The sequence below is a fragment of the Trachypithecus francoisi genome, unplaced genomic scaffold (assembly GCF_009764315.1).
Source record: "Trachypithecus francoisi isolate TF-2019V2 unplaced genomic scaffold, Tfra_2.0 Lachesis_group16, whole genome shotgun sequence".
Classification (NCBI taxonomy): domain Eukaryota; kingdom Metazoa; phylum Chordata; class Mammalia; order Primates; family Cercopithecidae; genus Trachypithecus; species Trachypithecus francoisi.
In genome coordinates this window covers 50,407,130-50,428,036 of record NW_022681461.1, presented here as the reverse complement: position 1 = coordinate 50,428,036, position 20,907 = coordinate 50,407,130, and the positions used below count along the sequence as shown (strand labels likewise).

General features: G+C 39.4%; 1 protein-coding gene and 1 pseudogene across 4 annotated transcripts in view; one reads left to right on the top strand and one right to left on the bottom strand.

Moving 5' to 3' along the window:
• The window catches only part of MLLT3 (MLLT3 super elongation complex subunit), a 277,218-nt gene extending 272,314 nt beyond the window's left edge, over positions 1 to 4,904 (top strand). For all 3 annotated transcript variants that reach the window (XM_033237448.1, XM_033237449.1, XM_033237450.1), the window contains exon 11: positions 780 to 4,904. In XM_033237448.1, coding sequence (XP_033093339.1) covers positions 780 to 911 — 132 coding nt within the window. In that variant the 3' untranslated portion in view covers positions 912 to 4,904. The remainder of the gene's footprint in view (positions 1 to 779) is intronic.
• A 10,041-nt stretch (positions 4,905 to 14,945) lies between these two features.
• LOC117098631 lies at positions 14,946 to 15,909 on the bottom strand (annotated as a pseudogene). Its single transcript, XR_004443500.1, has one exon. The product of XR_004443500.1 is annotated as a survival motor neuron protein-like (transcript).
• Positions 15,910 to 20,907: the final 4,998 nt, after the last annotated feature.

The window sequence follows — 20,907 nt, the reverse complement described above, 5'->3', positions numbered from 1 at the left end:
TGACTTGCTGAAAGTTCTATTACTAATAACTAACAAAACAAATGAGTGTCCATTTTAGATCTTTTAGTGTTAATAAGATCTTGTTGGATAAATTTTTACATAAATGTAGCACTTTAACCGCAATTGAGTATACCCCTTCTAAGAATTTCTTGATGCATGTAACAGAACTTTGAGTCTAATGGTTTAAGCAAGTAAAGTTTTCTTCTGACTCCCTCTCCACCTAAAACAGTAACCATCACCTCTGTCATTTAACATTTTTCTGAAAGTTGGAGCCAATACAAGAAGAAATGAGGTTTTCCAAATTATTAACAATTATATAATGATAAAGGAAAATGATTTTATATAGCGGTGTGTGTGTATGTGTTTGTACTGAAGTAAAAGTAGTTTTGTTATTTCTAGGCTGGATTTTTCTTATGTTTATAAAGTATAATCACTGTCTGTTGAGTCAGTAACTAATTTTTAAAGGGGTCTTGAAATGCTATCTCCCACTAACTGCTCACTCACAGTTAAATATTCTGTTCACGACTTGAAAGCAGGAATGAGTTTAAAGGGTATGAAAAGCAAGACAAGTTCTCACTGGGAATTTCTAAGGCTTAATATACCTTTGACTTATCAAGTTGACTGAGACAATTTAATGCTATTCATGGTATGGGACCTTGTTGCTATAAATACGCATATTTATCACTTGATTCCATATTTCGTCGCCCCTCTATTACTCTCTCTTTGCCTTTTGATGTTTGCTGCTTATTGCCCAAACTTTCTCTTCTTCACTCCTCTAGATCGTGAACCTTATAGAAGAAACTGGACACTTTCATATCACAAACACAACATTTGATTTTGATCTTTGCTCGCTGGACAAAACCACAGTCCGTAAACTACAGAGTTACCTGGAAACATCTGGAACATCCTGAGGATACAACAACTGGATGCATCAAAAACTATTGTGTTTTTTTTTTCTTTGGTTGTGATTTTTTGTTGTTATTGTTTATATGAAAACACTCAGAATGATGCAACCAAAAGGGAAAAAATAAAAATCAAACAACCTTCAGCTTTATTTTTCTTTAAAGCCAGTCATCATCTCTTGATAAAGGAGAGGTTAAAGCAAACCAGCCTCAGCGGACCACTCTTCTCTCCAAGGAAATCCCCGGGAAGAGTTAGCCTGGATAGCCTTGAAAACAAACAAATCAAACACAACACAAGAAAACTCAAAGAATGTGTATGGTATCATGTATCTCTCTGTGGTGGTTCATTCCACAGGACGAACGCATATTCAACACACTGCCTTATTACATAACTGATCTATTTATTATCGCATACAGATATTCTAAGTCATTGAGGGAATGACACCATCAGACATTATAAGTACTTGGTCCCGTGGATGCTCTTTCAATGCAGCGCCCTTGCCATCCCAAGCCCAGTGACCTTACTTGTATACCGTGCCACTTTCCACCAACTTTTTCCAAGTCCTTTAACTCGTTGCAGTCTGTATTTTCCACCTTTTGTTTTTCCAGTTCCAGGACACAGATTATCAACTGGGGGGACCAAATAGCCACCTTGATTTTCTTCTTTGTGGTCTTTTTCCTGAAAGTTGGGGCCCAGTCCTTGGCTGTATCCATGTAATGATCTTGGACCATGGTAGAAAATGCACCAAATAGGATCATATGAATTGCTGTCTAGCCTTAGTCAATAAACTTGTAGGACTTTTAAACAAAAGTGTACCTGTAAATGTCCTGAATCCAGCATTGTTGAGCTGTCATCAACATTCTTGTGTCTGTTTTACTGTTACAATACTAGGTAAATATGGAAGTAAAGGCATCCCGCAGGATCATCATTTAAAAAAAAAAAAAAAGGAATTCTGGTCCTGTTTTCTAAAAGAAAATGTAGAAATTCTTAATTTGGAAATTTGGATCTATTTATTAGTAAGAGTTTCAGCTTTCTTCAGCTGCCAGTGTGTTACTCATCTTTATCCTAAAAATCTGGAATCAGAGATTTTTGTTTGTTCACATATGATTCTCTTAGACACTTTTATATTTGAAAAAATTAAAATCTTTCTTTGGGGTAAAATTCTTGGTTATTCTACCATAACAGATTATGTATTAACTTGTAGATTCAGTGGTTCAATACCTGTCTAGTCGCTTACTAATATTTCCAGAAGGATTTCTTGTATTGATGAAAGATGGTTGGGGATGGGGGGATATTTTTGTTCTTGTTGTACCCTTGTTTTGAAACTAGAAATCAGTCCTGTGGCATGCAAAAGAAAGCAAATTATTTTTAAAAGAACAAAACCAAAGTACTTTTGGTGTCATTATTCCATCTTCTCCATAAGTGGAGAAATGAAAAGTAAGAACAGCTCATCTTACAAGTTTTTACTAGAAATTCAACTGAAAAGAAGAGAAATGAAGAAATACTTCTGGATCCAAAGGTTCGTCACTGGATCAGCCTTAAGAAAGTCTCTATGTGTGCTAATAGACCAGTATCTCCCTTGTTTGTTCCCATGCCAGATGCTGTCTTTTCATACAGAGATTAACTCGTGTCTGTACAAAAAATGGTCTTTCCAGACCCATTCTTTTGGGCAGTTATATAAATGCAGATTGATAATGGAGTTATTTCTGCATTTTAAAAAGGGGATTTTTTACACTGTTTCTTTCTATCCAAAGAAACTATTTTTCCTTTAAAAAATTATAATACAGCCATGCTCCTTGTAAATTATTTCTCTGAAGCGTCCTCCCAGAGGACAAGTGTACTTTGTCAATAATGTTATGATTCTTAATGATGATTGGCATGAACCGTACTTGAAGCATTTGTTGTATTGTCCACTTCTCGATGTGCAGAGAAACTTTGAGTCATTTTGGACATTAGGTGATTGATGAATTGTGTGGTTTCAGTTGTGTTTTGTTTTTAACTTTATAGTTGGAAGGGGAGGGTAATGTTTATATGGAAATGTTGCAAATTTTTAAAACTATTTTAAAATTTCTAACTGCTTACTCACATATTCTCATCAAGGCAGAGGTTTATGTGTGGTTTAATAGATCTGTGTAGTTTAACTAGAAATGTGTATATGTAGTTTGGGCCATTTTTATTTCTGTAACTAAATTGTGGGGCAAAAAACATGATTTGCCAATGTAAAATTTTTTTCCCTTAAGTTGCTAACCAAGAAACTAGGTAAGATAAGAAATGACCAAACAAAAAGGATGATAAGTAGGGCAGCCATTATATGATAAACTTTAGACTTGAAAATTAGGGAATAAAGTTAATTTCTTCAGAATATCCTAAAATGTAAGGTTGTAAATTGATAAAATTCAGAAAAACTTATCCATCTTCTACTCATCAAGATAGCAAAATAAGTTTTTCACAAAATTAAGAGTGAGAGTTACGTTATTTTTTTGAAGTGATAATCTTGCTCTCATTTTTAAATGCAGAAATAAAAGGATCCCTTTGAATTAATTTCAAGTAGTTATAATACCTCTCTTAAAGTAACCCCTTCAGTTCTGTCACATTTATATGCACCCAACTTTGAAGCCTATTAAGAATATATTTGACACATGAGTACCCTAACAGTGGCTCTGGTTTCTTAAGCACAAAGGGAAAATGGCAGGGTTTAATTTCTTTGGTGTACATATATAAATAGATGTTTCAAATAAAATTAATTGGGTGAATGTGAATATGGTTTGAACCAGCCAGAGTATGATAAACTTTAAAAAAATTTTTTCCTCAGTGATTAGCCAGGGGAAAAAACATATGTACAGAACTCCTGCCCCATACCCCCTTATAACTTAGCTTTTGCCTCTGGTTTTGCAGCAGGATGTGTGTTGGTGGGTTTGGGGGTCCTTCTGTCTTTGGATGTAACAGTCATATTAGCAACAATATTTTGCAGTTATTTCACGATCCTCACCATAATCTGCCTCTGTCGATCTTAATACAGACAAATGGGTATTTCTATATGTGCGTTCATATAGTATCAAGGTAGGGAAGACTATAAAAACTCCAGATCAGGAGACAAAAACTTTAGGAAATAATATCTCAGAGAGTCCTAAACGTTTTAAATTGTCAGGCAAATCTCTCTAATCTGAATATTCACCTTTTGGTGGAAAGAGCCGATAATATTGGATTTCTTCCACTAGAAAGTTTCTTCAACCAAAAAAAAAAAAAAAAAAAGTGTTTTTTGCCCATGTCTTTTATAGACCCACCTAATCTTTTAAAAAAAAAAGAGAAGAAACAATTTTAGGCCTGTATAACATCCCATTTACCACTTCAAGCTCCACAAATGTAGTTAAAATACTTGTTAAGAGAGACTTTACTCTTAAATGTTTTAACTCTGCCTACTTAATGGAGTTGGATGTCCAGTGTTGGAAACAGTCATTGTCTATTTGGTGGCTTGTGTTTATTTTTGTCACTGTAGAAGTGATCCGCTCTGGAGTAATTTGCTGTATGCTTATTACTTTCCACCTTTAGCTTTTTGTGTACTAATGCTATGTACTGCTCCTATATTTATATATACATATATATATATATATACACATATATATTATCAGAGTAATCTTGCTTTGGACTGTTGCTCTAAGCTATGATGTAGAGACTACTACAGCTGCAGTGAATGTTAAGGAGTCTGTTCCCATGATTTAGTCTAGTCTTGGGCTGGAAGTCTACATCTTTTAACCTCTTTTGTTTTATATGATGCTTTTTATTATGTAGGCACTGCCATCCCTGAATATTCCTTGTAAAGATGCATTGAAGAAGTCAATTTAAAAGGAAGACAAAGCCACCGCTGTCTGTAAACTGTAAATATGTATTTTGGCACTTGTACTCCAGTATTCTGAAAATAGAGTTATGATGGAAATGCTGACAGATCCTTAATGGTGGCCAGAGCTACCATGCAGTGCAAAAATAAATTAAGTGAAAATGTATTATTGAGATTAACAGTGCAAGACCAATACCTTTTATAAATCTGTCAGTATCTTTTTAATGGACTGTGTATGTGTAGTTATGTTGAAAGACACACTGTGTATGTGTACATGCTTTTGTGTGAATTCAAGGCACACTGTAAGATGTATTTCCCTTCTCTAAAATCCATGTTGAAATGTAAGTACAGATTGATAGAAATAGGTGTTTTACTTAAACTCATATAATCTTGTTGCAGCACCGTTTTTAAAATGTGTAATTGTACTGATTTGCTAAGAGTCATTTGACCAAAGTTTGGCTTTATTTTGCATAGAGGAAAAATTAGCCCTTAGCCTTTTCTCAAAAAGTGATGCTGTTTCTAAAGAAGAATAGATGGGGAGATCTGAGGCATCCAGAGAAAGGACAATGTGTCCAAAACCAGCTGAAGGCAGAGAGTCCCCACCTCATTCATTTTAGGAGTCCCTCATGTCTAGCACCATCTTCTGTGTCCTAAAGCCAGTATATATATTAATTTTTTAAAGCTCTGCAAAGATTGGAACAAGAAGTGGTGGGATGCATTCTTGGCATAAACTGGGCTATGTATGCATGATGTTTTTTCTTTCTTCCCCATTTCTTTGGAGGGTTTTGTTCAGAAAAAATGTGCTATAGCCAGAGACAGTCCATCTTACAAAGTCCCTGCATTTACTTTCACAGCAGGAACTGCTACCTTGATTAGACAGGAAGAAGAGCTACTACAACAAAGAGAATAAAATACATTCAGTTTGGTAAATAACCAAGGAATTGGGTGTGATGCTCTTACTTAATAGTAAAGAGATTTACATCAAGTTTGAGAAACTGACTTTATCTTCATTCAGGCTGACAAGCCATTTAGGGGATTAGAGGGGACTGCTTTGTCTCTTGTCAGCCCGAGACTGATTTTAGGTGTGGAAGCATCAGTCCCAGATGGGCTGGGATGGCAGTAGAACTTTCTAATGGCCGTACTTGGATTGGACTAATCTGTTCCCTTGTTGCGGCATAGATACTCATTTTTATTTAAAATAATGGCCTTCTACCTTCTCCAGTGTATAGAAAGGGTCAAGAGCAGCACCAGGCCCTGCTGAAGCACACTCACCCAGGGGTGCACTGCACCACATGGTTTTCCCCAATAATTTGTTCCCTGTCTCTCCAATTTATGGCCCCATTTTGATACGCAAGGAAACCTGGAGAGAGATGACAGATAACCAAGCCTGACCCCCAGACCTCTCTGGTTGGTAACTCAGGGAAATAAGTCTCCAAAACTAGTGGTCTTGTTTTATTCTGATTAGTGGAGCAACTAAGGGTATTTTATTGGTTTCCTTGCCAGGGATACCACCCAAATAGAAAACACAGAGCACAGTTCAAAGCTTCTGCTTTCTCTGCCAGGTAATAGTATCCATACCTTCCTGTTTATGCAGTCCCCTTCTGTAGAGGTGCTTCCATTTTTTTCCAGAGGTTGTTAAATTGCCTTTGGCTCTCGGCTTAGCCTCTTGGTCTTAATTTCCCCTTAATTAAAGAAGGGTAACCAATGTGGTCCCTAGGAGCTAGTGAGAGAAATATACGGCACAAACCAAAAAACACTCTGATAATGAAAACTGGGCCCTATGGCTCTTAAATAACAGCACAAATAGTCTACCACCTGAATGAGAAGGCTCCTTGAGTCCACTTTTATAACAATTCAGGGTGACTACTGGGGTACTGGGTAATCCGCACGGAACAGGAGGTGCCCACAGGGAGTGGGAGATAGGTGGCGAGTAAAGACAAAGTTATTTGCTCATTTTCCCCTTTTAATCATGCCTCCCACCCCATGCAGTCCCCACCACAGAGTTCTGAAGCTTCAAAAGGGTAGAAAAGGATAAATCCAGGCCATTAAAAGAAAATAATCAAAGCTATTGAAAAGATAAAACAAATGAGTCGCACTAAAAGGGCCGTCTGTGCAAGTAATAAGGTTGAAATACTGATACTGATTTCCTAGCCGAACAGCATTCCTCACACATGTGGTTTGTGTATCCGTGTCTGGGTGGGTGGTCTGGTGAGAAGTGCTAAACGCAGCAAGATGGCTTAGTTTTTGAGCAGTGGAGGGAAACTCTGGGACAGGCTCAGCCCGTGGCATCTATAGTCCCTGCAACATAAAGAGGCTTTCCTTTTGCTTTGTTCCAGGATAGAAAGTTTTAACTTGGCTTATTCATTTAAATGTGAGTCTCTATTCTGCACAGAATCAATCAGAGGGTAGGAGTGTGTGTGTGTGAGTGTGTGTGTGTGTGTGTGTGTGTAAGAACCTTCTTGTCTCTCACCGCCCCAGCCCTAGGGGATGGGATGTGTGGCATAGAATGTATAACCCTTCATTTGTTGGAATGTATTCCCTGGGTGCAAAGCACCTATTAACATCTCTTTTGAAAGGGACGCTGTTTTAAGTAACACCTTAGTTTAGCTAGGACAGGAAATAGCATTAAATTAAAGGTACATATGAATATGGTCCACAAACAATCCAAATAAAGGTAGACCCCCCCTAAAAGCACATTTATACTCATGAGAATGCCAAATGAAGCACATTCAGTTCAAAGGGGGAAGCTTGTTAAGGGACGCTTCTTTCATTCAGGAAACACGATGCCCAGCGATAGCTTTTGAGAGACACAAATCATTGCCAACTCACATCTGAAGACAGGCTGCTTCATGAATATCCTTCAGAATTGTTAGATGTCTGGAGTTTTGACTTTAAATCAATTGGAGGATAAATCATTGTTTTCCAAATTACAATATTTACTTGTTTCTATGTTTATTATCTGTCTCTGCCACTAGAACAGAAGTGCCTGAGGCTAAGAACTTTGTTTTGTTCACTGCTGATTCCAGGACCTAGAACAAGTCTAAGACATACGAGACACCTGTATTTATCAAATGAAAATGTGGGAGCATTTTGTGGAACATGAACCTCTTTTGACATTTCATGAGAAATGGTTTTGCATTTAAGTTTGGAAACATTGCCCAGTATAGGACCCTCTTGGTAATTCATGACATGCTAAAATATTAAATCTTTGGAAAGCCACACGTTCTACCAATAGTCAAACTTGTTTAACTTTATTTAATGCAATATTTCCTAAACTGTATGTAACACAATAGTAGTTATGCAAGATAGTAATAGTGGTTTGGCATTTAAAATAATGTTTCTTTATCAAAATAGTTTTTAAACTATATTTCATTCTTCAAGGTTTATAACATAGTTTGGGTAGCACAGTTTCAGAGAAGGACAGCACAGCTATTACTATCTCTAGAAGTGGGTTTCTGGATTAGCTAATCATGTAACTTTTTGACCAAACTGGAATTTTTTTTTTGATACAGGATTTCTCTATGTTGCCAGGGCTGTAGTTCAGTAGCTATTCACAGGCACGTCATAACATGCTATGGCCTTGAACTCCTAGGCTTAAGTGAACCTTCCACCTTGGTCTCAGAAGTAGTTGGGACTACAGGTCCATACCATCAGATCTAGCAAACTGGAATACTTTTGAGAAGGAAATGGGACACTATTAATAATCATCCCAGGACAACATGAATAAATCAAAGCTGTCTTTGGCAAATCAGGGCATGTGGTCACTGTAGCTTCGAGGAAAACACTTTGGGACATGTGGAACTGAAAGTATACCTTCAGATTTCTCTTTCCATCACTTTTATCATATGCACTTACCATGCATATGATAAAAGGTGTTTGGTTGGGCTGTGTAGGGTAGAAAAAAATATTTCCTCACCCATTGCAAGGTTCATGGCTGACACCCCTATATTAAAAATAGATTAACAAGAGAAGCAGAGCAGATTCATTGAACCAAAGTTTCATGTGACATGGGAGCCATCAGAAATGAAGGTCCAAGAGACCTAGAGGAAGCTCCATTTTTATGCTTAACTTTGATGAATGGACAGTCATGCGGAAGTATCCATAAAGGAGGTATGACATAATGGTAATAAACTGGGGCACTTAGCAAGGCCTGATTGTTCAGATTCTTCTGGCTTCAGGGTATAGGGGAGGACTCCTTTGGAATGAAGATCTTTTTGACCTCCTTTCAGGTGAGGTAAGTCAGAATTTTTTTTTTTTTTTGAGGAGTCTCGCGTTGTTGACCAGGCTGGAGTGCCAATGGCCTGATCTTCACTCAACTGCAACCTCCACCTCCTGGATTCAAGTGATTCTCCTGCCTCAGCCTTCTGAGTAGCTGGGATTACAGGCATCTGCCACCATGCCCAGCTAATTTTTTGTATCTTTGGTAGAGATGGAGTTTCATCATGTTGACCAGGCTGGTCTTGAACTGCTGACCTCAGGTGATCTGCCTGCCTCAGCCTCCCAAAGTGCTGGGATTACAAGCGTGAGCCACCACGCCCAGCCCAGAAAATTTTTTAAATGACCAATCTTCATGGGAGAAATGTGGGGAAAAGAGTGATCTTTCTGCTTCTGAGTTTTGTCAGTTTCCTTCAGTTTAAAATACTCAGTGTGCCAAGATGCCATATTTTGGGATATTGTGTTCTGAACCTTGACAGCTGCTGTTTTGTGGTAACAATTGAGAATCTCCCTCATAGTAAGGGTAGGCCCACAGGATCCAGGGTTTAAAGGGCGTTATCAGTATTGCTGAAGAGGCTTTGCAGTTGATGTGGTCTCCAAGCCAGCCCTTCCTTCCTCACCCCCGCCCTTGTGTTAGCCTATCAGTTGAACAGGTGAATAGGCTCGTATTGAACATAAGTCCTGCATGCAAGGGCGCATTCCATATTTGGGGTCTCTGGCCCCATTTCCTGAGCCTGTTGCACGTTGAGGTTGTGTTTGTTTTCCTCACACCTGACACCTTTGTTTGATATGCTGCCTCTTCATTGTCACCTGCCAAGTCACTCTGGCTGCCGCTGCCACGTCCTGGTGGAATTGCTCAGCTGGCAGGTCCTCTTCCTGTTAGAACATGTTCTGGAATTTTGTAGGTTCTCACTCTGTCTCCAAGTCCTACTACCTGATACCCTTTGATATTTTGGTGATTCCAAGTTGTATGGGCACAATTCCTAGCATAGACCAAATGCTCAAAAAATGATGAACCAATAAAATAAATGGCTGTAAATAAATATCTTCCTTGGCTTGCAAGTAGGTTGCTACCTTGATGGCAATTCTCTGCTGCCTCTTTCCTTAAAAGTATGTCTTATTCTGCTACTATATTAAAGGTAGTATAACATTAGAGGCAGAAAGGTTTGGTTTTGAATGCCAGGTCTGTCACTCCTAGCCATATAACCTTAAAACAGCACACTTTCCCAGACTTTGGTTTTCTCATTTGTGAGATGAGATGAACAGTGGACCTCTGTTTTAAGGCAATTGTTAAAATTAGAAGTTTGTAGCACACTTAGCACACTGTGCCTGGTCCACAGTAAAGTGCTTAATAAATGGTAGTTATGATGCTGTTGGAATCTCATGAGACAATTCAGTGAATTCTCTATTCTCTTGTTGGTGGATAATTTTGCCAATATGTAGTATTACACTGGTGCTGTTTGCCATTCAGCCCCAAGTGTCTTCAGCCCGTTGTAATCATTGCCCTTCCTCAGGTGCACATTCTTGCAGGGCAGTCATCAGCTGTGTAACTGACTGCTGCTCTTTCAAAGCTGTTTTCAGCCCGTTAGAATGAAAGGGAGCCAGGTCTCTTAACTCAGAGCTGGGCCACATAGAACAGATAAGAGTTGAACACATTTCCACCTGATGAGCTCAATTGCTAGAGGGAACACTGGTGAAACTGAGGTCATAGGTTCAAGCCCCTTGTGAACCCACTGGTTTGCCCCCTGGCACGACTACACACTTCCTGAGCTTATACAAACATGTCATGAATGGTGTCCTGGATCACAGGAAGGACAGTGTGAGAGCATGCCCTTTCACACATGGTTGTGTAGTGCCTTCTGGAGAAGTGTGGGTATACAGTATGAGCATCACTGTCATCTTTACGCAGCAGTGGCTTATCACTTTGGCGAGTGGTATTTGTGTGGGAAGCCATTCTCTAGAGAGGGTTGGGCATTCACCTGGAGTAAGCCCAAGTCGTGATCTTGGTTAGCCAGACGTTCTACGGATTTATTTACCATGTACAAGACCTTAGAATGATGTCACTTTTTCTTAAGGAACATATGCCACATAGAAACGGCCATTGTTATTGTATAGTCTGTGATTTGATTTATAGTAAGCATCTCAGTAACCTTTGTTTCACCATTATACTCTTTTTTTTTTTTTTTTTCTTGAGGCGGAGTCTCACTCTGTCGCCCGGACTGGAGTGCAGTGGCCGGATCTCAGCTCACTGCAAGCTCCGTCTCCCAGGTTTACGCCATTCTCCTGCCTCAGCCTCCCAAGTAGCTGGGACTACAGGCGCCGGCCACCTCGCCTGGCTAGTTTTTGTATTTTTAGTAGAGACGGGGTTTCACCGTGTTAGCCAGGATGTTCACCATTATACTCTTAAAAGCCACACCACAGTTTTGAAAGTGATATGGCTGGCCACATCATCTTATAGAGGATACAAATGTAGCCCTTTGCTATGTTGAAATGCAAAGAAAAACTAATTTAGTCACTATTACTCTCCAAATTATTTTTTCTCTTAAATATTGTATGATATGTTAGTTTCCTGTTCATGTAACAAATTGCCATAAACTTTGTGGCTTAACACAAATTTATTATCTTACAACTTCAGGGGTCAGAAGTGTAAAGTGAGTTTCACTGGGTTAAAATCAAACTGTCAACAAGGCTGCATTTCTTCCAGTGTCTTTTCCAGGGGGAGAATCCATTTCTCTACCTTTTTCATCTTCTAGAGGCCACCTGCATTCCTTGGTTCATGGCCCCTTCCTCTATCCTCAAAGCTAGAAACATAGCTTCTTCCACTCTCTCTGACTCTGAACTATGTCTGTCTTCCGTCATTTTTTTTTTCTCCTGAGGCAGGGTCTCGCTCTGTTACCCAGGTTAGAATGCAGTGGCATGATCATAGCTCACTATAGTCTTGAATCCCTGGACTCAAGCAATCCTCCCACCTCAGCCTTCCTAGTAGCTGGGACTATAAGCATGCACTACCATTCCCTGCTAATTTATTTTTTGTAGATACAGGGTCTTGCCATGTTACCCAAGCTGGTCTTGAACTTCTGGCCTCAAGCCATTCTCCTGCCTTGGCCTTCCAAAGTACTGGGATTGCAGGCCTTGAGCCACCACATCCAGTCTTTCTTTCATCTTCGACTGAAACTTGAATTACCTTGGGACACCCAGATAATCTGGGAACATTTCCCTAGCTCAAAATCCTTAACTTTGCTCATTTGCCAAGTACTGGAACATATTCACAGGTTCTAGGGACTAAAAAGTAGTCATCTTCGGGGAACCATTTTTATGCCCCACAGACAGGAAGGTGCCAGCTTTGAAATCTCCATCCTTCAGAATGTTTAAAGTCTATTTAAATATCTAAGCAGAACTTATTTGGCCCACATTAAACCAATTTGCTACTAGTTTCAGTTATTCATAGTACAGTTATTCATAGTATCATAATTTATGATGATGACTATGGTGGCGATTTCTTCAGAAGTTGGAGACAAATCCACAGTGAGACATCTTAAAAGACTCATGCTTTATCCATGGTAATGGGAGTCATTCATGAGATATTTACTGAGTGCCTACCATGTGCCAACTATTATCCTGAGGACCTTGTGAAAATGTAGCTGCTGTGTGTGGAGTATTTCCTTTCCATTTTGCTGGTAGTAGAATCTCTTCACTCCTGAGCAACAATGTCATCATGTAGTTAGAACTTCTTTGAAGCTATATGGAAATCCTTAACTGGGACACAGACTGAACACCGTTTCTGGGCTCCCAGCCTCCTTATTCCCATTACAGAAGGGACACTTTCTAATTTGATCTGAATTTCACAGACTTTTTAGAGAGACCTGAATCAATGGTTCAATTTAAAGTTATGCACAGGGAGCAGCCTGGAGCACCAGCCCAGCCATGTGTGCCCCAAAGTCGATGTATAGTTGCTCTTTGCTGCTCTGGTTTGGAGAATAAAGATTAAAAGCTGATAACCCCAGCTTCATCTTAAAACACTTAATTCAGTGTTTTCCATATGCTGAACTGTGGTCTGTTTTCATCACCTAAGGAGCTTTTACAAACTACTCCTCTGTGAGAGGTTCTGAGTCAGTTGTTTTGCATGAGGCCTTGAATACTGGTATTTTCAAATGCTCCCCAGATTATTCTAATATGCAGTCAAGGTGGGAGTGTAAAAAACAAAGTCCTGGTTCCCACTGCCAGGGATCCTTATTCAGTAAGTCCTACTGAATTGTGAACATTCCTCTGGTGATTCTAGTGTGCAGCTATGTTTAGGGGTTACCATCCTAGCAACAATCTTTTGGCATTTTTAGCTATCAGGATTCTGTTTTCCTTGTCGCAAATGTAGATTCCTGAGGGCTGTCTCCATTCCAGGCTTTCTGACCCAGACTCTGGGGGCTGTGCCTAGAAAACTGCAAGCTTAACACACATGCTTCAGGTAATTCTTATCAGGGAGTTGTAGGAAACACTGTGTAGTGGAGCACTACAAAGAACTTAGAGCTGTGCCTTTACTTACTTAGAGCAAACCCGCATTCTCAGTTCCAGCATTTGGCTGATTTTCCCTTATGGCCGGTATTCCTGAGGCTGGGTTGGGAGTATATGAAGGACAAGGTTATACACTGGTGGCATGGAATGTTTTGGTCCCTGAGTGATTCTCGTCAGGCTTTCTGTGTGTTGATGGCTGCCTGGAAAGCAGATGGAGTTCCCTGTTAGGTTGTCTGGTAAGTTATCAATAAAAAAAGATGAAGAAGTTCTCTAAAGCACTGTATATAAGAAAGAGTCAAATCAAATGCAACTCAATCTGGATAAAAGTAAACCAGAAGAATGTACCAGTCAAATTTTCTCTGAGGAAGACAACTATTGGCACTGAAAGCTTTAGTCTGTCCTGATTCAGCAAACCCACACCAAGTATAAATTTTTCAAGTTTCTTTTACATAATCAAATTTGTAGCAATTCTAGTATAAGAAAACTGTTTATTCTTGTTTCAGTGTTGCCTTTTTAATTTAAAAATATGTATATATACTTTTAAACGTACAGAAAATAGAAAAAAAAATAGCACATTAAACACCCATATACACACCTATTAGATTCATTAACATTTTGCCATATAGGCTTCATGCACATTTTGCAAAACCATTTGAAAACATTTTAAGGGACACTATAACACCTCATTCCTAAATGAGTATGCAAATGAAGGCATTCTTTTATAAACTACAACATCCTTCTCACAGCTCATAAAATTAGCAATAATGATCTAATATTCAAAATCTAGTCCATATTCACATTTTCTCAGCCCCTTAGGTTTAATCAAAGATTCCACATTGCATTAGGCTATGATGTCTCTTAAGTAACTTTAGAAGAGTCACCCTTTCCACTTTTTTTTTTTTTTTTTTTGCAACACTGATACTTTGAAGCAATGAGGCCAGTTATCTTCTACAACATTCTATATTCTGGATCTGTCTGATCATTTCTTTAGTGGTGTCATTTAACTTGTTGCTCTATCCCCAGCATTTCCTGTAAACAGGAAATTAGATCTAAAGGCTTGACTAAATTTCAGTTAAAGTTTTTTGCCAGAGCACTTCATAGGTCATAGAGTGTACAGTGCAGTATGCATAGGTCATACTGCATCACAGATCAGAAAATGTGTCTGTTTTTTTCTGACTACTAGTGATGTAAAATGTCATCAGAGCCTAAGGAACTCTTTATTGTAAAAGTATATTTTTTCCACACAACCAACCAGTAAGTTTTTGGTGAGGTAATACTTTGATACCATGAGAATTCTAGTAGGGATGTAGCTCAACCTTTTATCTAATAGTTTTAGTATCAAAATGTCTTTAATACTGTTTTATATTAACCCTTTTCAACTTTTTAACATTTTAAATTTAAAAATATTCAAAAACATTTGTTTGCCACAAACCATAAAGTTTTACAAAAGTAAGATTCACTTTTATAATAATGGCATATTTACTCATTAATTGGAATGTGAGCACCCTCTCTCTTTTTAATTTTGCCTCAACCCTGTATAATAGCCAGTATGCTAGCCACTCATGGACCAAGAGATTAGCATACTTCCTAAAGCATTAATATCATAAAGAAAATCTAGACATGTGGGAGGTGGTAGGGGAAGTTTTGGTGGCCCAGAAGGAAATGGAGGCAGCAAGCATGATAGGAAGTGGGGTGGTGTAGGTGGTGGGCTATTGAATTTTAGACCTGACTTGGCTTTCCTGGTCCCAGAATTCCACGGAGTAGCACTCAATCTTGACTTTTGTTTTCATTCTCTTGAGCATTCTGTCCTATATTATTAGCTACAGAGGTTGAAGAAAGTAGATCAGACAGATCTGCTCCTCTCTATTTCCATATCCAGTGTAAACCACAACACAGCTTTCTCTCTTCATATCAATTGAAGCAATGGTAGCTGGGTAAATGCAGCTGTCTTCTGACCAAATGGCAGAACATTTGTCCCGAACTTTCTACTACTTCAAGAAAGTTGCAGTGTTCTTTTCTTGGCTTTTATTCTTCTTAGTAGGTTTTCTACTAGGCATGCTTTTTGGTTTATCTGAAATTTCGCAAATGTCATCAATCTTTAGAGCCTGTTTAAATGAAGCTACAGCTTTATTATCCACTTTTATCAGTGCTGTAGCATCCCAAATGTCAGAATCATCACTCTGGCCTGTGCTGCACTAGAACTACACCAAATCTTCCTGCTCCAGGATGCCACAGCCACTGCTGGCACTGCCCATTGCCATCATAAGCCTACTGCCAGTTTCACCTTTCAACGAATGCATTATTTCCTAAATACTTACTAACCACAGTCAAAAATTGTTTCCCTGAGATGATATAGCCTTCTCCTTTGGTGGCATATATTAACTTTGTTGGTCTCAATATGACTCACAGTTTGGATTTTCAGGTTCAAGAATGTTTGTGCAGATTCATCCAAGACCTCCCTACAGGTGATTTTTTTCAGCACATTTTACTTAGTCAAATCATCAAACTATTGATCATGTCCCCACACCTAACCGATTTATAAAATTCAAAGCCATCTGCCCTGTAAGGATTCTCCATAGTCTTGATTACAGAGTTGATTTATGACCTAAAGAAAGAGAGATTTTCGCTTAGCTTTTGGAAATATTTCCTTCTGTAGATCAAAGATGCTGGTGATTTTCAGTAAGTTGATTGAGCAGGAATAGAACTTTTTAAGTCATCCTAGTTTTATAGGATTCAAGGCATTTCTTTTCCAAGGCTGATTACTAATTTTGCATTGAAATCCCTCACAACAATAAGCCTGTTGCATAGAAACAAACTTTTGATGAATCATCAAATCATCAAATATTTTCTCTTTCTTCAAAATGAAGGGCATCCACGTTAAGTTACTTCTGATTTAAAGGTGTTTTAAAAGGATCACCAAACATCTCCACTTGATGTCTATACTTTGTAAGAAAGACATTTTCTCTGATAAAGTATAATTGCTGCCTTCTCTGAGCATTTCTTTATGTAAAATGTGATTGGTTTCATTCCTTGAGTGATCCCTAAGTTGATTTAACTCTGGGTCAGTTTGTCAAATTTAGTTGATAACAAATGGGGAGGGAGGCAGATTTCCTGAAGGGCATAAAAATAAGATATTCATTTTAAAATCCCCTCCTCTTTCTCTTTGAACTGATTTGATACACCAGGAAGGTGAGGAGAACTGATATATAGGATGGAAACCTGAATAATTTTGACAAACCATGTGGAAGCGTTTCTTTTGTTTTAATGGAGGAATGTTGAGGATGAACCCAATTGGGAGGTGTAGGCAAATTCATAATTCCTTGGAATTTTCTTGCTTGTCTGATGGCAAACTTAGGATGAAATGTAATCCTCCATTGTGACAAATATGCCTGCTGTTTGGCAGATGTGCTTTTTCATTCTTCCATGTGGGTTTTAATTTTGTGTGCTTCCTGAATGTAGGTCCTTTTGTTGTATACTACCTATTATTTCAATAGTGTGATATAAATTACAGTTAAGCCAATAAATAATTGTTTATCCTCCTGGCAGGTCCATCCTACAGTTATTCTTTCATTAGTTGTTGACTGAAGTGATTTGCCAGACTGCGAACTAGCTCTGAGGATCCCAAGTTGAAGAAGAGGCTCAATACAGAGCTTACAGCTAGAGAGGTATTAGACAAAGAAACCAAAGGTTATGAGACAGGTGGACATGTGGTATAAGAGAGTTGAGAGGACAGTGTAAAGATTTGAATGGAGTTCTACAGAGCACCAAAGATGCTTGTAACCGAACCCGTACAGGAAGGCATTCTAGGCAGAGGGAACAATATGGACAAAGGGAAAAGCATACAGCATTTGGGGCAACTACATGTAGTTTGGTATGACTTAAAGATGGAGTGCAAGTGGTAGGAAAGCAGGAGATAAAATTGAGGAAATAGGCAGAGGCCACATGATGTCAGACCTTGTTGCTAGGGTAAGGAACTTGTGCTTGATTTAGTGGATAAATAGGCAGCTATAGTGGGGGTGGAGGTTGGAATAGCATGAACAGCTTTGCATTGTGAAGTAGGATCCCATACTTTTCCTCCAGAGAGTATCTACTGTAAGTATCCTATGATCCCAAGCTTTGGACACATTTAACACGAATCTTTGCATGTGTATCTCACTAAGTTTTCATTACATTTTTAATATATTGTGTTATCTATTGCTGTGTAACAAATTGCCCTCAAAAGCTAGCAGCTTAAAGCAATACATATTTATTATGTCACAGTTTCTGTGTAATCTAGATATGGCTTGGCTACAACTTGCAGCTCAGGGCCTCTCCCACGGATGCAACCAAGATACTGGCCAGGTAATCTCAAGGTTTAACTGGGGCATGGTGTTTCCAAGTTCACTTAGTGATTGTTGGCAGGATTCAGTTTTTTTCATGGGCTGCTGGATTGAGGGCCCCAGTTCCTTGCTGGTAGTTGGTTGAAGGACACCCTCAGTTTCTTGCCACCTGGGCTTCCCAAACTGCCAGATTGCTTTATTAAAGCCAGTAAGAAAGAGAGTCTGCTGGCCGGGCATGGTGGCTCACACCTGTAATCTCAGTACTTTGGGAGGCTGAGGCAGGCAGATAACGAGGTCAAGAGATGGAGACCATCCTAGCCAACATGGTCAAACCCCGTTTCTGCTAAAAATACAAAGATTGGGTGGGTGTGGTGGTACCCGCCTGTAGTCCCAGCTTCTTGGGAGGCTGAGGCAGGAGAATCACTTGAACCTAGGAGATAGAGGTTGCAGTGAGCCGAGATCATGCCACTGCATTCCAGCCTGGTGACAGAGCAAGACTCCATCTCAAAAAAAAAAAAAAAAAAAAAGTCTGCTAGCAAGGTGGAAGTCATAGTCTTTTATACCCTAATCATGGAAATAACATCCCATCACTTTTGCCATATTGTGTTCATTGGAAGCTAGTCACGATGTCCTACACTCACTCAAGTAGAGGTTCCCTGTGTTGCCATGTCAGTAGGAGGAATCTAGAATGTCATCTGGATGGCTGTCCACTTTGAAGACTGGCCTTCCTCCCATTAGGAGTTTGGTGGTTGGATAAGGAATTATATTGTTTCTTGAACCAAAAGTTTTTGGATACCTGAAGACACTTCCTGATATCCCAGACAGCTGGACAAACCCAAGGAAGCAGGGGCACTTGTGGAAATTTTGTTCCTCAGTGGGGCTTCACTTTCCCCGCTGAAGGGAAATACAGCAGAGCTTTGAGGCCTGCATGAGGCAAAAAGAAGAGATTATATAGAGGAAAAGTCTCAGCTGGAATTTTTTTAGACTGCCTGTTTATGGCTTCACCAATTCAACTTTCTGGTTTGTAAATCATGGCCATTTGTCTTTCCCTTGGGGATGGTTTTGTTGTTGTTATTGTTTTGTTTTGTTTTTGTTTTTGTTTTTGAGACAGGGTCTCATTCTTTTGCCCAGGCTGGAGTGCAATGGCATGATCTCAACTCATTACAACCTCTGCCTCCCTGGTTCAAGCAATTCTCCTGCCTCAGTCTCTTGAGTAGCTGAGACTATAGGCACCCACCACCACACCTGGATAAGTTTTGTATTTTTAGTACAGATGGGGTTGTAGATACAGGGTTTCACCATACTGGCCAGGCTTGGTCTCAAACTCCTGACCTCAAGTGACCTGCCCACCTCAGCCTCCCAAAGTGTTAGGATTACGGGTGGGAGCCACCGTGCCTGGCCTCTGGGATGTTTTTAATGGCTGGAGAGCAACCCACCTCCTGACTGGCTGTTTGGAGGATACATTCCAACAACACATATTCCCTCCCAGCACTGAGGTGGCAGATTCTGCTCTTATAACAGGATATTCCATGCAACTATATACTTCATTTGTAAAACTTTCCATTGGGATTATGACTTTCTTTCAGATGTAGCTGACCCTCCCCTGGCACTGTTTTCATACAACTGTGTGTCATTGCCTGGCTCAGAAAAGATGCCACTATCCAAATCTGCTCTTACAGACTAAAATTTCGTTTCCAAAGATATTTATCAATTCAATAACATTTATCGAATTCCGACTATAGGTCATTTGTGGTGCTAATCAGAGAGAATATAGCACAGTATCTACCCTCTAGGAGTTTACAGACTAGTGTATTTGAAGTTGATTTGTGTCATTTTATATAATCTTTTCCCTTACACAAACATTTCATCTAGTAAATGGCTCCAAGATACTTACAAATATTAATAGCAGTGTCACATTGTTCCCCAAAATGTTGACAAATTTATGTGATCTTATCTGTCTTGCAATTTAATGCTATGGTGTATATTTAATAAAGGATTGAATTTGGTCAATGTCAAGAGTGAGGTGAGGAGAACCTACATGAGTGAGTTTGGAGTAAGTTTGGAGGAGTGTGAGTGTGCATAGCAGACTCCAGACCCAGCTTCCTGGTGATTTCTTGTTCATCTTGTTCCATCTCAGCTTCCCATTTTGGTCAAATCACCCCCAACTGAATGATCGTGGCAAAAACATTTCCCAAAAAGGCATTTTGAAGTTGGGAATAGCGGTTGGTGAACCCATAGTACTATTTGTACTTACTGGCTCTAAGACCTTAGTTAACCTCCCTAAACCTGTTTCTCAACTGTAAAATGGAGATAAGAAGAATACTTTAATGCATTTATTTACTAAAAAATGTTTTATTGAAAACACCATTCTTGTAGGTCCTGGGGATTTAAAGTGAATAAAAGTCCTGTCCTTCTCCAGCTACTTTCTAGTTGGCGGGGATGGTAAACAAATATGTAGCAGGTTGACAGTGGGGGTGCAATGAAGAGAATCTGAGCAGCGAATGGGATGTAGGGTGGAGATGGGGTACAATGTACATTGGGCAGCCATCTTCTCCCTGGGAAGATGACATTTGAGAGTAAAAAAGACAAGCATTAGGGGAGAGAGAGGAGTTAGTTGACAAGTGAGAGGAACAGCAAGACAAGCTAGAGCGCAGAACTGAAAGGTGATTCTCTAGAAAACACAACTGGAGAGCTCACAGGGGCCTCATGACAGCCCGCAGTAGGGATTTTACTTTTCCTCCGAGTGAGACAGCCACTGGAGAGTTCTGTGCTGAGAAGCGTCATCATCTGACTTCTGTTTTAAAGATCATTCTGGAGTTTGGGGGTGGATCAAATGAGATAATGCCTGAAAATCAGCAAAATGCCTGGAACACGGTAAACTCACAATAAAGATTAGCTCCAGGGAAGAGGGGCCTACGATTACACAGCATCAAGCCTTTGGGAACATGTTTGCACATTTCTGTGTCCTTCAATCATATAGATTTGAATCTCAAGAAATGGAGTTTTTTTTTTAAAGGATGTTCACTCAAAACCAGCAGCGTTTACCCACTTTCAGGGATGGCAAGGGGCATAAATTTTAGAGAAGGCTTAACTATTTAGAGACTCAAAACGATACCATGTTTAAGGATA